At 41.8% G+C, this 17,584-nt stretch overlaps 1 protein-coding gene across 5 annotated transcripts in view; it reads right to left on the bottom strand.

Annotated features, from left to right (window-relative positions):
- Positions 1 to 17,151, bottom strand: part of LPIN1 (lipin 1) — a 55,445-nt gene extending 38,294 nt beyond the window's left edge. For 2 of the 5 annotated variants that reach the window (XM_030490399.1, XM_030490393.1), the window contains exon 1: positions 17,093 to 17,151. In XM_030490399.1, coding sequence (XP_030346259.1) covers positions 17,093 to 17,134 — 42 coding nt within the window. In that variant the 5' untranslated portion in view covers positions 17,135 to 17,151. Of the gene's footprint in view, positions 1 to 7,384; positions 7,659 to 17,092 lie in introns of those variants that run through there. The other 3 variants (XM_030490398.1, XM_030490394.2, XM_030490395.1) reach the window with 3 other exon arrangements.
- Between the last annotated feature and the right edge of the window lie 433 nt (positions 17,152 to 17,584).

Raw genomic sequence — 17,584 nt, 5'->3', positions numbered from 1 at the left:
GGGCAGGGCAAGTGAATGGTTTTTATCAGATCTAATCTTCCTCTACACTCAAGTCAGAGACTATTCTCCTACTTTACAGGGATTTCTCCTCTTAAAAGATTATTATCATACATATGCACAATAGATACACATTAAGGTTTGACAAGCAACCTTCAATCCAGAGCATCTGAACTTTAGAGTGCTTCCTAATGAAACTTTACTGTTCTTGGTTTTTAAACCAACCTTTTAGTAAGAGCAGGTTTATTGAAAATTAAGCATATGTTTACCATTGAAGTGATTGGCTTTATCTTCTCTGCTCTTGGATTTAATTAGTATCTAGTTTCCTGATTCTACCCTGTTAATGCACATCCTGTTTATAATCCATTAATACACTTAGTCCCCTAGATGAGACAGCATGCATACTTAGACATACTTACTTGAAAGTTGAAAAAGTCTTTTAAGGGCTCTCAAAATATGAATGAATTTAAGCAGATACCTTCCCAAATAGTACATATTTTAAGGACTTTCAGCATCTATTGTTTTCATTATTTTTCCAATACCTCTTGAAGATTCTAAGATACTGATTTCAGCATTTTGCACTCAGTATAGAGCATATACCTCACATACAAGTTCTTTGCTAGGCTGTACTACATGACCTGGACATCGATAAAAGAGACACATGCAGGGTAGGCAACACTGAAACTCCCATTGATGGTGATGAGAACAGAACTGAGCTCAGTCTGAGAGACAGTCACTGCACTGAGCTGTGTAGCATGTGTTAACCAGCATCATCTGCTACAATAGGGATTCTCTTTCAGCTGTGTTCTCCCATAAACAACAAAAATGCTGTAAATTTGAAATGCTGTAAAAATAGCTCCAATATTTAACTGTGATTTATACTTAGAAACAAAACACTATTAAAAAAAAAACCCCAACAGTGAAAGCATTACAGTAAAAAATTGTAAAGTTAGGAAATACTATAATTAAGGCTGGTCTCTTCATGCATAGCTGTTCTAATTAATTAATGACCACCTGTGAGGTTTTTTCCCAAAAGGATGTACTGAAACTTCGCTTTCTTATCTATTTCTGTTGCAATACACAAGTATTGGAACACAAACCATGCTCCGCAGAAGATTTATTTATGTTCTTTTGGGCTTTATGATAATCATCACTACATTGCCCCCGAAAAGCAATGATGGTTTCCCTATCTGACAACTGGGAAGATGAATCACAAAAAGATTAAGATTAAAACTAGGCACTAACTTTGGAAACCAAAGAAACCTTTTTGAAGTGTTTAGCATACAAGATGTTGTGGTTTAACCCCAGCTGGCAACTAGGCCCCACACAGCCACTTGCTTACTCCCCTGCCCCCCCAGTGGGGTGGCAGAGAGAATTGGAAGGGTAAAAGTGAGCAAACTCTTGGGTAGAGATAAAGACAGTTTAATGGGACAGAAAAGGATAATGAAAAAAGAGAATATACAAAAGAAGTGATGCACAATGCAATTGCTCACTACTTGCCGACCAATGCCAAGCCTCTTCCCAAGAAGCGGCTCCTGGCCAGCTTTCTCCCCAGTTTATATATTGACCATGACACCACATGGTATGAAATATCCCTTGGGTCAGCTGGGGTCAGCTGTCCTGGCTGTGTCCCCTCCTAATTTCTTGTGCCCTCCCCAGCCTCCTACCTGGCAAAACGTGAGAAGCTGAAAAGTCTTTTACTTAGCATAAACACTACTTAACAACTAAAAATATCGGTGTGTTATCAACATTATTCTCAGACTAAAGCCAAAAACCAGCATTGTAACAGCTACTAGGGAGAAACCTACCTCTGTTCCAGGCAAAACCAGGATAGATGTTAACTAATGAAAGAACAATCCCTAAATACTGTTTCGAGAAGCATTTCTGTACAGCCCTCAATGCAGGTATCTAGAAAGTGCCACCCACTGGAAAAATCAACATATGAAAACTTCATGGCAGAAAGAGCAATTATATTAGTTCTCCATCATTCAATTGGTATTAGCACTTCTGGGCCTCTATTATACATTAGGAACATGCCTTCCTGAATGCAAATCTAGTGGTAAGCTCTTTCATAGGGAATTGCACTTGAAACTCATGCCACACCCTATGCTATGTGACAGAACAACAGGTTGGAAGAGACTTCTGCAGGTCACCTGGCCCAAAGGATGGCCAGCTTCAACCAGGTTGCCCATGACCTTGGTCCTGTCAAGTTCTCAATGTCTTCAAGGATGGAGATTTCTCAGCCCCTCTGCACTCCTGTTCCTATGTTTGCCTGTCCTCATAGTGAAAATTTTCTTCCCAACATCTAATCTGAAATTCCCTTGTTGCAACTTGTGCCTGTTGCCTCTTGTCCTATCGCTGTGCACCTCTCAGATTCTGGCGCTGTTTCCTCCATACTCCTCAACAGGTAACTGAAAACCCTCAAGACTGAACAAAACTAGCTCTACCAGCCTCCACTCTTTAGTCATAAGCTCTTAGCCCCCTAATTATCTTGGTGGACATCAGCTGAACTCTTCAAAAAGCTGGCACCATGCAGGCACAGACCTAAGTTCAGAAGTAAGCCTCCAGGGTGACAGATGAAAGCAAACTTTTAAAATTATTCGTTTGCTTTGGAAAAATACTTCCGTTTCTACTGGGGATTTTTCTAACCTAAAGCATGGTAAGAAACACATTTCATATTGAGCTAGGATTAAGCTTAAAGATGGCTACAATCAGACTCAGAATTACATGGTTTAGTTCACCACAGTTAATGCTTGGTCTGCTGAAGCAACAAAATTTCTAGGTGTAAAACAGCCACAACTTCCTTGGTGGGGAAGCAGTTGCTGAGATCGTACATACACCCCACTGTTCAGGAGAGTTATGGGCAAACAATCCAAACACAAGGACTCACACTCTTAACAAGTTACACCACCCATCAGGTCTTCTAAACTCCTAAACAGAGAATTTTGCAACCACTCTTGTTCACAAGAAATCTTTGCCGCACAGCCTGCCCTGTCTTAGGACACAGAGATTATTTTTAAACTCGTGACTTAAAAGTTAGACACCATCTTCAAGCTCTGAGGCCAACTGGCACAGCACAGCTTGCTCCCATACAGTGAAAATCCTTTATCCCTTAAAAAGAAAGTGACGCATTCAAGCTGTCAACTGGTGATGGACACTCCTTTCAAGCTGGGCTGAACCTGGCCCATGCAACAAAATCGCTGCAGAATTAAAAGACAGACTGGAAGACTAATCACATATACCCCACTTCCTCAGAAAACAAAAGATGGTTTTACATTTCAAATACAGGGAACAAAAGGTGCTGTAGTTAAAACAGGGGAGAGTTCACAAACTGGACTTTGATGGATGTAGGCCCTTTATCCTAACTTTCATAAATGCCAACTAAAGCTGAGGTTGTTTGAGGTTTGTAAGTTTATACTCCGAACCTAAAGTCAGTCCATACTATGTCAGTACTCCAGGAAACCAACATTCTTCAAACCCCAGAGAGACTGCATGTGGTTTTGCATGTGGCATTTTACTCCAGCCACTCCAAGAAGTCTTTCACTTACTAACCAGCCAGCAGCAACTTCAGCAGTAAACATGAGTTTACGTCACAGGTTAAACACCCAGTGCCTACCTGTTAATTATACTGAATTTAGTAAAACTCTTGTTCTCATACCATGCTAGTGGATATAGCACAGAATATTTTTTTGCTGCTGGGAAAGTTCAGAATCCTTTTGATCTAAGCTTGCAGCAAACAGGAACAGTCTGTACTGCTCTTGTCAGGATCTTCAAATAGCTTGACTTCTTTTCTTTGCCAGGAGACACTCCACAGCTCTACATTATGGATCTATAATGAAATTAGAAGTATTTTCTGGTACAATTTTTAATGTCAAGTTAAGCAGCAGCACCTGCCAGGAGCCTCAGAAAATTTTCAACTCCTCTGATTGTTAGAGATAGCAGTCATTTTTCAGAATTGATCATCTCATGGAAAAAATAAATAAAATAATGAAAACTAAATAGAATAAATGAAATAATACATAAATAATACGTGACAAATTAATAGCTAGGTGTTCCCACTACTTAACTGATTTATTAACTTAGCAAAGATTGACCTGATAAAGTTTATTCTTTAAAGTCCCACTCTACTGGATGCCACAGTAAAATCAAATGCTTTGTCATCTAGATAATCCACATCTTTCATACAGGAACACCAACCTATGTCCTAATTCCAGTAAAAAAGCTAGCAATTTTACCCTTCATGGCCCGTTTTTTTACTGCCCAGTTCCCTACTTACCTACAAGATTTCCACGTGGTCTTGGGCAAGTTATTAAGGCTTAGATTTTAGAGGATGTTTAACTCCCATTGGTTTCAGGCAGGGTCTATCACTGTGGCTACATCTCAACTGCAGCATGCCAAGCTCATCACAGTAAGACACAGACAAGCATGCTCCTCGCATATTCTTTTTTCCTGGGAAAGGAAACCTGGACACGTGACCTGGAAGGGAATCATAGGCAGCCATGACCCCGATTTGGAGAGTTTGTTGAGGGAGAATTCCAGAACATTCTGCTGAGCAGCGTGACTGTGGTTGATCTGTAAATAGGAGGGCAAACTATGTCTAAACCTGAGTATGACCCCATTTTTGCCAGCCTTCCCCACAGTCACAGTGGCATGGGACAGATGCATTCCTGCAGGTGATTTGACAATATGTCTGGTCAATCAGGAGATAGGTAGAATTCACTCGTACGTCCCAAATCAGAAAGGAACATGCAGCATGCGGCCGACTCAACCTCAGAGTAAGAGCATTTTGCCTCCTGCCAGCCAAATCTTCAGAAATATTTTCAGATAGGGATAATTCTGGGCTTAATTCTATTAGGAACTATGTGACTCCTATTCCAAGTTAGCTAAGGCCAGTGCCAAAAACTGTGACTTCTTAAAATGGCCAGAGAGTCAAATGGATCAAATGTCAAACTTATCTTCCAAGCTGCTAGTCCCTCCCAGAACTCACTCACTCACAGATAGGGACTTTGACCATGAGATGACTATTCACTTGGTTCTGCTATTGCACTATCTTCCAAATAGTTGAAACATTACTTGGTTCAACACTTCACAAAGTCCCTGTATTCTGCCTTTTACAGATGCCTTCTACAGCTTGAGAGCAGCTGAAAGCAAAAGCTCAGTCTGAAGACTCAAAACCTGCCTGTAATGAATCTTCATGTTCAAAGGGAGGACTAGCCTTCAGTCCCACAGTCAAGGTATTGGACTGACACTGAAAAGAGACCAAGAGAATTATTTCATGGCCAGTTAGAGTATACAACCATGGTCCCTCTACCAACCTCCCAACCATATATTCCCAACTCTCCCCAGTCTTGCCCTGGTATCAGAACTGAAAACTAACACCACTAAAGCCATACAAAAATAATTTCCAGCTGGATCAATGGGATGAGCTGACCCACCACATACCCATACAATCTCTAGTATCAACTAAAGAGAGAAGCTGAGAAAGAGTCCGTGGTGGGTAGCACCAGGGACACCTCTTTTGGCATTTCAGGCAGTCTTGAAATCATGTCTCAAGACTTGTCTCTGCCATTCCCAGACTTGTCCTGGGAGACCTTCCACATTTCCCTTGATGTCTCTGTGCCTTAGCTTCCCAACTGTACACTGCTTCCCTTCTCACAGAGGCACTTGGAGGGAATGTACACAGGGGCTGACACCCTTTTGGACCAATGATGCATAAATAGCATCAAGCTGTACAACAAATTGAAAAGTACAAACTGATGCCTGAAACTGAAAAACATTTGAATTAATTGGAGAATATATGGTAGATCATGTACTGTGCTGCCCTATGCTACTGTTCTGATGTCAAAGCAAGAACATAAATTACAGTGGAAGCACAGCAATAGCTCTACTCTATGCTGATACCTCATGTGACTTGGCAAACTTGCCTTCACTGGGACCAGAAAACAAATTTGTTTGTTAAGGTGTAACTTTATATTTTCCGCATTCTCACAGTTTAAAGTAAGCTCTTACTGTATTTCAACTGTTTTTGATGATTACTGTGTGTTATGTGTATTCACAGATAAATGTGTGCACCTGCACATCCTCAGGTATGGAAAAGGGCCAGACTAAAACTTGCCCAACTCCCTTACAAACAGAACCCACTGAGTCTGGTAAGCAGATATTATCAGGTAGTCTATATTCCACGTTAGTGGAATTGGAGCTGTCAGAAAAGCAGAAACTATCTAAAACAATTAGAAGCTATTTTCATGGCTTTATGCCATGCATAATGATGTTGAGACTTTCCCATCTTATCTCCTTCACAGTCTCCTCACTTTTTCTTCAGTTCTTTTCATAGAATTAGGCTCATTTTACTGTAATATCCATCTGACTTCTAACTGGGTTATGTATGCTAAACATTTGCCTGTATTTGTTTCCTAAGGCAGCAGAGACATTGAAAATGCCACCCAGAAAATAAAATAAACAAACCACTCCAAAACACCCTCCAGACTGTGAACCAAAACAGAGGTTAATAGATCTGCTGAGGTCGAAGACTTTACATTTACATCATCAATGCTGAGACACTGTTGTTAGTACAGGCCGCTATGCAATTCCTTTTTTTCTTTTGACAGAGATAACAAAAATATTGCACAGTTTCGTCTTCTCCCCATTCTCCACTAGATACATTCTCTTTTACTTTCTCTTCTTGAAGGTAGAGGAGATACTCTAATCAATATAAAAAACTAATAGATGTTTAAGGGAATCCCATAAAAGAAACCCAAAATATCTAAAAGCTTAGTTCCACATTGAGCAATTGCCCTACTGCCAGCCAGGTTTTGCTATGCCATTAAATCCCCCTGGCCTGTTACAGCTTTCATTATTCCATCTCAGGGAACGTATCAGCAAAGCAGTGGAACTAATGCAGCAATTTGCATCAGCAGCTGTCAGCCAAAGTGAGGTAAAATACCACCTCTAATGTACAAAGGGCAACAGCTCTCGGAGGGTCAGTGGACTTCACCATCTCACACAGCGCTGCAGGAGAAGGGACCCCGCACAGACACTCCCCGCAGCTGCCCAGCTCAGGGTACATCCCTCGGAGAATAAACTAGGAAAGCATCAGATTTCTCCTTCCCCTCCAACACCGTGCACAAAGCACTGTCAACCCCAGATGAACCCGTCAGCTCCGGGGCTTACTCTCACTGCCAATGCAAGGACAAAGCAGGTGCTGCGGACAGGAGTCCGCAGCCCCGCCACGGCCGGCGGGATGCCCAGGCCAGAGGGACCCGCTGCCTGCAGCGGCTCAGCGCCCGGCGGAGGAAGCCTGGCCTTCCCCGCTCAGCTCAGCGCCAGGGAGCAGTCAGAGGGTGGGAGAAAGGGCCGCCCTCTCCCCGCAAGCACCACCGACACCCACCTCTGCCGCCCGGAGGCTCCGCTCGCCGCCGCCTTTGTGCGCGCCGCCCGCCGCGGCGACGGGGACTCACCCGGCTGCCCGGCGGTGCCACCGGAGGAGGTAGGAGGCAGAGGGCGGTCCCTGCTTGACCCGCCTCCCGCCGGGGCACGGTCGGCGGTGGTGTGCAGCGGGGCGGGCAGAGCGAAGCGCTGTATCTCCCCGCGGGCAGGCCGGCCTCAGCCTACCGGCCCCCGCCCCGCGCACCACCGGGGCCGGCAGCCGGTAGGGGCCCCGCGCCGCGGCGGTTGGTCGGCGCGGCCGTGTGGCGCGGCAGCGCTGAGTCAGCGCGGGAGGCGGCGCGCTGAGGTGATCCGCGGGCGGCGGCCTTGTCGTCCCGCGGGACCGCGGCACCTTTGACGGGTCTCCACCGGCGACCGGGGGGCCATTGCACCGCCCGCTGCTGTGCCTTGGCCGGCAGCTCGAGGTGGTCGTTTTGTTTCTTTAAACCGTTACTTTACGCTTGAAATGATGATCACAGAAATCATGTTTATCAGCTCATTTCAGTCCATGTGAAAGAAGGCATCTTTAGTCGGGTTTGTAGATGGGAAAACCAGAGAGCGGCAAAAGGAATTGTTCAGCCCAGACTCATGGGTAAGGTCCTTGGGAGGCACCAACTGCAGCCAGGGTTCTCCAAGCACAGGACTCACAGCCACAAGAAGCACTTCCTTCACAATGTGTTTTACCGATGTGAATAAAAGCGATAAAATAAAGTTTTTCCACCAGATTATGGTTCCCTTCTATTTCAATCATACTGTAACCTCTTTCTACACTGAGCAACATACACAACTCAGTAAGGAAGTGGATGTTTGTGATAAAAATTAACTGGTAAATCTTCCAGGCTTTTCCAAGTCTGTTTACAGAAGGTAGGAGAAGATGGTGTGATATGCAAAACAAATGAGCAGGAAATAGAGTAACATTTTAAAAAAGAGGACAAAGAACATGCACAAAAAAGGATCAAAGTTCATTACCTGAAGAAGAGCCTGCTAATTTTGGGCTTGAAAACAAGTTTTTCAGAGCTGGACTTCATGCATGTATGCATTCCAGTTCCCAAAATGTACATGTAGTTGAAACCTGGGAAGAGTTCCTTGTTGAGCTATTGGCACTTAAGCCTTCTGTTTTCAGTTAACTTTCCAGTTACACTGTAAAAACATCTCGGTGCAATCACCTCTAGGTCATCACTCGCTTGTAATCCTTCGAAGCATTTTTCTGTGACACGCTTGCTCCTGCAGTTCTGTTAACTCAGTCTCCATGTTGGCTCATCTTTGTACAGCACACGACGACGACAGTACTGGAGGGTGACGGCCCCTGGTGCTCACACACTCGATTCCCTGCTTCTTGTTCACCTCCATTCCCAGTTACATGGCTACACTAATGAGTTCACCTCGGTTTTAGAACAAAAGAGTCAGTGGAGACAGTTTCTGCCTAGGTGCAACAAAAAAGGGTGTTTACTTAATTCCAAAGAGAAAACAATATGCAACTGAGCTCAAAAGTATCTGCAGTTTCATTTCCCAGGCATATCGTATCTAATCCCTTGTCTATGGGCAGTCAGTAGGTGATGAGACATGCTGGTAAATAACCCAATCCCTGGTGTGAATACAAGCTGTGTCTGTGGTGGCTGTGGATCCTGACCAGTGCTTTGCCTGCCATATTCGTGTGGAATGCTATCCTGTATTGTGTTCCCTCCAAGGGGGTGGTATCCTTCAGCCATCACCATCCAGGACTACTCTAACCTGTTGTCCCACTATGCTCTTTCACTACTATACTAGAATAAAAAACATGATTGTAACATACTGAATCAAAACCACTGTCTTTCCACAGCCTGAACAACACTCACCCTTCTTTGCTGCTTCTAGAAATCCAGAAGCTAGAGCCTCAGCTTTGAAGTACTGTATTGTATTATTTATCATGTCCAATCATCTGCTGTTTGATGTAGAATAACCCACATAATAATGCTCTACATTTTTAATGGTTCCATGTGCGAGGTCATGTTTTCTTTTCCTGAGGAGCATTGTAAATATTGCTATGATACACACAGGATCCTGCGGAAAGTGCCAAATGCACTTTCAGTTTACGGCAACAGTAAGCTTCCATTAACAGCAAGGCACCTTCTTCATCCTGTGCTTTTGCACTCTGTTCTTACTGATGGTGTGACCATGATGCAGGATAGCTGTGGTTTACCCAGCCGGTAACTCAGAACCACAGAGCTGCTTGATCGCTCTCCCCCTTCTTTCCCACTCCGGGCGGGATGGGAAGGAGAATCAAAAGAATGTAAACCCCACGAGTTGAGATAAGAACAGTGCAATAACTAAAGTATAATAATAATAACAATAATAATAATGGAAATAACAAGGGGAGAGAATATAAAACTAAAAAGGGAAAGAAAACACAAACTAAACACAAGTGATGCACAATGCTCACAACCTGCTGACCAATACCCAGCACAACCAGAGCAGTGATCTGGCCTTCTGGGTGACTCCCCCCAGTTTATATACAGGGCATGAGGTGCTGTGGCATGGAATATCCTTTTGGGTCAGGTGTCCTGTCTCTGCTTCCTCCCAGCTTCTTCTGCCCCTCCTCACTGGCCAAGCATGGGAGACTGAAAAGTCCTTGATCAGAGTAAGCATTACTCAGCAACAACAAAAACATAGGTATGTTATTAGTGGTGTTCTCAGACTGAAGCCAGAACACCGCACTGCACCAGCCACTAGGAAGGAGAAAAATAACTGTTACAGCTGAACCCAGGACAGCAAATTCTTCTCTGGAACAACCTGTGCCAACTGATTCTGAAATCCTTACTTGTGTTGCGCTCTAGCTTATAGCTATTCTCACCAGTTGAATCTGTATAGAGGACCAAGCACTACTACATAATCTTCCATTCCATCCATGCCTTAGCATGGTCACGGCTGTGGTTTTGGCTCAGCCCAGTGCAGAGTTTGATGGATGCTATGGTCAGGAACAGTTCCTAAAAAGTAATCTGGAATTACCCAAAAAACTAAATGGTAGAGGGAGTATGGTCAGGAGGTGTGCTCTGCCCTTGCAAGAGAACAGTCCCTAGCAATGTCATTTCCAAAACAAACTCGGCAATAATGAACTTCTGAACTATTACCATTTTCTTTCTATAACATTTCCACCTTGACAGGTTTCTTTCTGGAGACATTGCATTGGGCAACATGTTTGTTTCCCAAGGTTTGAATTAAAACTGTCCACAGACTTTCGAAGGACATGCTCATGAAAGTTTTCATTTCCACTATGTTGCTGAATTGTTTATATCCATCCATTATTACCTAACTCTTGATTCCTGTCCCAAAGAGCCTATAGTTCACATATTCATACTATGTTTGTACAGTTCCATCACAGTGCAGTTCTAGCCTATGATCTGGGCTCATAGTTACAAGTAAGATGAAAGTTGAGCTATGTAATCTTCTGTGAATTAATAAAATTTGGTAAAAAAATCTACAAGCACAGAAGAGTTTAGTAAAACTCAAGAACAGATTCTTAGAGAGCATTGCATAAGTTCATACAGGGAAAAAAAAAAGAGGCTTTCAATTCTAGCTTGGAACACTAGATTTTCCTGGCATGTATGTTGCCAGTGAGCAAAATAACCACTCAAGCAAAAAAATTAATAATACATTCTCAGTAGTGTCTGGCATTTCCACCACTAAAACTGGAATTCATGTTCAGGAACATTGTACCTGGGTTATAAATGGCTGCAATTGGTAATGCGTGCCCCCTGTGCATGTAAAGATGCTTCAGTAAATAGAAAAGTTGAACTTTTGGCTTTTAATTTATAATGAACTCATAAGCAAAGATGGCTCTGGAGTCTGGTGCTGACATCGTCTATATTAGCCTTAAACTTGGATTAGTTTAGGCAATATAAATTAAGAGTTGATCAGTTTTATTCCAGTGTAAACATCAGAAAGTAGTTGACTGATTCTGTAATCACCTAATTAAATATTCCACCACGTTAACAAAGGAATAGTTCTCCTGACATAAATAGGTAATTTTATACAGTACCTACAGTGGCCTGTGGTAATCTACTGAATTCCCTGTCTGGTTCACATTATTTTTTCCTTTTCTTTTCCCTTCAAGACTAATTGTCTAGTACTTCCTTTTGCCCTTCATTTGAAGGCACAATAGTGCTGGTTATTGCAGGATGCAAATCCTGGCATTTAGTCTGCCTCTTAGTGCTTGATTTGAGAACTTTTTTTCTTAAAAGTGTATGTAAATGGTATTTAGTTACACAGATTTGTAAAATGTTTCGCCACCCTTGACTTCAACTTGTCAGTTTTGTCTGTCCTGTTGGGTTTGCTTTGTCTCTATTCCTGGGATTGACTGTCCCCGCTGTTTCAGTGTCAGGAGCATAAAGATCTGAGCAGTAAACAACTTCCTTTTGAAAGAGAAAGAATGCCATCCTTGTCCAACATAAAGCCATATAAGACAGACTTTATTCTGTGTGAAACCATCTTGCTTTTTGGCAGTGTGTTCAATCTGCCACATTTAGGCAGATGCTTCTGGCCTGCACCAGCCCTGCTTGAGCTCCTCACACTTTGCCAACTTCAGCTTTTGGATTTTGCTTTCTATATGCTCACATTTCCCGATGTCATCAGAAGTACTATAAAGTTTAACTCATCAGTGAGGCAGGCAAGTGACAGATGAAAAGGGAAACTGAGAGGATTATTTTGTCAAATGATCAAATGCGGGATTGTAATTTTCCAGGAACTGTTGCAGCTGGAGTTAGAGGCAGGGCAGGAGGCACGCATCATGTACCAAAACACTCACCTGTGATGATACCACCCTTATCAGCTCTTGTGCCATCAGGGTTTGCATTGCATAACCAAACTTGATTTTGAACCAAGTACTTTTGGACTTTGTCGTTTGACAGATACATTGTTCCCTGCCACCATTAAAATACAGTCCCCAAAAGAGGATGTGTAGCTGACAAACTACCAGACAAGTGTTTGGGTTTTTTTTCCCTTCTCAGAATATAACCAGTCTTGATGATGAAGGTTCTCAAAAGAACCTTTCTTTTTCCTCTAAATCCATATCCACCCTTGCAAAACCATGAAAACCTCAATGCTTCCTTTCTATCCTAGCAGCTCCTTCCACAGTCAAAACTCAGTTCTCTGCTACAAAATACTTGGCTATTGAGAAACAGAGGCATCTATTGACTCCTATGATCCAAACATGGCCAAAGCAAGAGTGTAGGATTATTTAAGTTACAAACAAGAGAGGCTAAATATATAAACCCTGCTGGAGGCCCAATTGCACCAGTCCAATCTCATCAGAATGTAATTCACCTCCAAATCTGTAAATAACCAAGGTTGAAGCTCTCTAAATATAATCTTAGTTTAGAAAACCTTGAGCCCTGATAAAGCAAAGCAATCATAGTGTATGAGATTAAGGATATAACAGTGAAATCATCACCACGTTCTTTCTTCAGCCAAAGGCCAGAATTCCTGCGTAGGCATCTTCACACACAGACCTGTACTCTGCTCAGGCAAAATAGCTACTGATGTTTAAAATGCACACACATACAAGAAATAAGAGATAATACACAACTCCACAGGAAACCCCTCCGTGCTGTTTTGAACTGAAATGCTTTCCAGCCCAAAAGCTAGCTTTTAATCAGTCCAGTAAATCTATGCATTTGCCCAGAACACTGTTTTCACAGCACAGCAAATCAAAAGCACGATCATTAGTATTATTTGTTTAGAACAAAATAATGCAAAACACACTTTGAGAACTTCAAAGCTGCTCTACTTCCTAGGGTATAATCTTTTCTTTACTATCCTGCAAATACTGAAAACCAAAATAGCAATCTTAATCCTGAAGTGGAAAAGATATTTGGAAACCAGCTCCTTCTGCTGAGAAGATTGTTGCTTTCCTCTCAGCCTCATGTCTGCAATTTCTCCATCAGACTGCCTACCAAGATTGAATTATCCTTGCGAACAGATTCTGAAAGTTATTGCTCAGGGGTTGCAAGGTGGCACATCTTGGTTAGCTCACTGTATTGGTACCTCCTTACTATGCAAACTAGTACCTCTTTCCTGTAGATAGCAAAGATGTAACAGCTATAGCGAAGTTAAGATAATAGGGAGATAAAGAGATATTTTGTGTAAAGCTTTTTCTTACGGTAGGCTAAGCACAAAGTGCTAATAGAGCTCAGCTTGAAGCTCATTCTGTAACTCCACTGTGAGAGTGAAGTGTCTAAAATCAGTTTTGTAAAAAAGGTAACAATATTTTGTGCTTCTCATTGTGACAGAAAAAATCTTCACTTGTGTGCAGAGCTGGGTATAGAACTGGTTGGTCTGTGTGTGGCTCCTGGTGAATGAAGGGGCACTCTGTCTCTTGCTTATAGTTACGAGAATCAACAAGTTTAATTGGCTTTGAAGTGAGAAGATTCTGCACTGTCTCAGGTACTGTCATTAGTTCAGGCTATCGTATAAACTGTATGGAAAGCATTTTAATCTCACCTCAAGGAAGAGGCAGATGGAGGACTCTGTGCAGGCTGCCAGGAACAGAGGCAGGCCCTGGCTGCTTTCTCACCTGCCAGTGAGCTGATGGGAGGGCATCTGTAAGCTTTGCCTGAAAGTTCCCCTCTTCAGCCCTATCTTATTTGTTTTGGTGGGGAAAAAAGAGATAAGCCAACCACTTGCTACTGTTTGGGGGTTTTTTTCCACTCTCACTAAGACTCAACTTTCTTGAATATTTGAAGTTGTAGAATGTAACCAGGTTAGAGCATTTTTTGAAATGTCTGTGTGATTTAAAAGGGCGCTTTTCCACTTTTCCCAATGCAGCAGGTGTGGATTCTGCACCTCTACCTAAAGGGTGCCTGCTTTTCCCTCCACGAGGCTTTCTGTAATGGTGAGGCAGGTGTAAAGGTGCAAGAGCTTTGTCTGTTCAAGACCTTTGGCCCTCAGGTCTTCCCACGCTGTGTTCCTACTTCTTGTGTGTCAAGCTGTGAGGATACCTTCATCTGGCAGCACGTATTGCATATCTCTCTGATCTTTAACCTCTAGAATCAGTATCGGGCGATTCGGGGAGAGAGTTGAGATACCGTGGTGGGATAACCTTTCTGAGAGGCATTTTCTTTGCAATTCCATTACTGGGGATTTTAGTGATTACAGTTTATATCAAGAACTGTGTGGTTTTCGGATTTAAAGTACAGTCATACTTTGAATGCTTGTGATAATAAAACAGGGGAAGTTTACTGATAAACAGGGGAAGTTTAGATTAGATATAAGGAGGAAGTTCTTTACAGTGAGGGTGGTGAAGCACTGGAATGGGTTGCCCAGGGAGGTTGTGGATGCTCCATCCCTGGCGGTGTTCAAGGCCAGGTTGGACAGAGCCTTGAACCACGTGGTTTAGGGCAAGGTGTCCCTGCCCATGGCAGAGGGGTTTGAACTAGATGATCTTAAGGTCCTTTCCAACCCTTACTATTCTATGATTCTATGATTCTATGATTCTATAATAATTCCCTCAGGCAAAATTTGAGCTGCATGGAACAATGATGATGTTTAAAAATATACTGAAAATATATTTAGCTTAAATTTATATTAAAAAAATAAATTATATTTTAAAACATATTTGGCTGAAGCAAATATTTGGCTTAAGCAAATGATCTTTTCAGTCTTGCTTGCTGTCAGAGCTGACTTAATCTTACTGTTGTGGGCTGATTTGTTCTCAAAAATGCATTGTTACTTATACAGTTCCTGATCAAGATTGTGTCAAAATGCTAGAACCAAGCTGAGGCACAGAATTAAATCCTGCACATGCATTTACAGGACATTAAATTCTCTTTAATTACTTGCATCAAGCCTGGGCAATTAATCAGTAAATAAGGTTGTTTTCTGTAGTCTTTCTCTTATCTAAGCAGTTCATTTTCCTGGTTTATGCTGAAATATAAAACTCTCACTGGTACCGCTCAGTCAGGTATGTAAACAGGAACATTGTAATTTATTTCAGTTTTGTACTAGCTATCTTTTTTTTACATCTTCTGTGAGGACATGCATGTCTGTGTGACATTATCTGAGGAACTGGCCTAATTTTTATGATTTCTACATCCAGAGTGCTAATATAATTAATAGATGTGATTGGCTTTGCAAAATCATGAAAATAGTACTTTATTTTAGTTTCATGTTCAAACTTCCATGAGTGGGAGAAGTGTCTCTTGTAACTCAGTAGGAAATCCTTCCCTCAAAATATTCTTGGTGTCGAAATGAGTGTAGTCTCTCCAGAAGCCTTATAGCCCTACAATCCCTGATCATAGTAATGAATGTTATTTTAGACCTTCAGTTAAACAGCATTTCGTCTCCATCAATCTAAAATAGTTATTTGGAAAACTTAACTTAGGTTTGCTGTATATCAGTGTATATCAGCCAATCTGGGTTAAAGAAAATGAAGTATATAATGGGTAACTAGAGCCTGTAGACTAACAGGAAGTATTCCCTTTTCCTGATTTTTGCTGTTGTGTTGAAAGCTGAGCAAAAATTAGAATTTTATCCTAATGGAAAGTGTCAGGATTCAAATATTAATATTTGAATTTCATGAATTTATGTTTCATGACTCTGAAATATGAGTCATGAAAAATAAAATGCACAAAAGATTTTGCAAGTGACACCTGTCTTAAAAGGGGGTTATTATGGCTATGTAATCTGTCCGGAAATGATTGTGTATTTCAATGGCACTCAGGAGGCAATGATCCATCATAAGGAAATCTAATTCAATGTTGAACAGAGAAAGCTGAAACAATTTTAGTTAGTCCAGTGTTAAAATACTGTAAATGAAGGTGTAATGAACTCTGCCTGCTCTATGTGTCATTCTCTAGATCCTGCCCGTATATAAAAGCCAATGACACAGGGTCAACTCTGTGTCCATGTATTTCTGTTCACAATTTTAAAGAAGCTTACAAGCACATACACATACATATGTGAACTTTTAAAAAAAATTGTAAGTTTCAGAGTTATTTTGAGAAGATGGCATTCAAGAAGTAGCACACTGTGGAAATCATTTATCCCTGTTCCTTAAATTTGGCAGAGGTAGTTCTTAAACATTTTGCATAAGTCTATGGAAATAATGTATTTCAGTGAAATTAGCGGAATCCATTTCATTAGGTCTAGTATATTCTGGGTAGAAAGCCTTTGCACTGGTGGTCTGTATGCTTTACATATTCCATTATGCAAATCTGAGAATTCATCAGAGACTTTGCCTCATTCCTGCTACCCTTGTTACAGTTTACTGTACAGTTTATCTACTGCAGACAAAATCTAGATACCACGAGCAGTCTCTCAAACCTATCAGCTTCTGCCCACAACAGCAACATGAGCTTGTTTTACTATTATTCGCATGTCAGCGACATTGTGTTTATCATGTCATGCACAAAGAGAATTCCCATCCCAGTGAGTTTAGAGTCTGAAAAGTATCAGGCCTGATGCTCAGTTCACACAAAGCAATATAATCCCATTCAAGCCAGTGAACTCCGCATTACACAAGCAAAGAGTCTTGCTCATTGTTTCAAACAGGTGGAATTTTTTTAAAAAAGTAAGACTAGGAATAGGCAAGAAGTCAGAACCTTTTATCAAGCTCTGCCATAGTACAAGAAGAGACAAAAGCCTGGTCAGAAAATACAGAAAATAATTCTACTTAATAGAATAAAAAACAAAGTCATACCCACTCAGAGTTCAGGTAGCTCAGAGTCATGTCAAGGTACATGTCTGCTTCTGATTAGAACTCTTCAGACATCCTGTATTTCCCCTGCCCACCCCCACACTGCAATTTGGGTACAAAAAAGCCTCCCTGTGCATCATCCCGGCGATACCAGCTGCTCCTCCCCTGCAGCGCAAGGTGACAGACCAGCTCATTCACCCTACATGTTTTGCATGTTGATTGCATGGGGTTGGCATCATGCTTATTGCTCATCAGCCTTGTCCAGGTCAGATGTAGTTTATCCTGCTTCCTGTGGCAGATTCAGTTTGATAGGGTTTTGTCACTTTCTGTTTCATACTGCTGCATGGCTGCACAGACATAGGCACAGCTTAGTGCAAATGCGTCTCTTGGCTGCAATATCTTTGGGATTTTTTTACCGCTAGTGGTTTGCTAATTATTTTCCATTATTTCCCATTTGTGTAGCACATTTTAAATATAGCACTTCCACATTACAAA

Source organism: Strigops habroptila, chromosome 6 (assembly GCF_004027225.2).
Source record: "Strigops habroptila isolate Jane chromosome 6, bStrHab1.2.pri, whole genome shotgun sequence".
Classification (NCBI taxonomy): domain Eukaryota; kingdom Metazoa; phylum Chordata; class Aves; order Psittaciformes; family Psittacidae; genus Strigops; species Strigops habroptila.
This window is presented reverse-complemented; position numbering and strand designations above follow the sequence as displayed.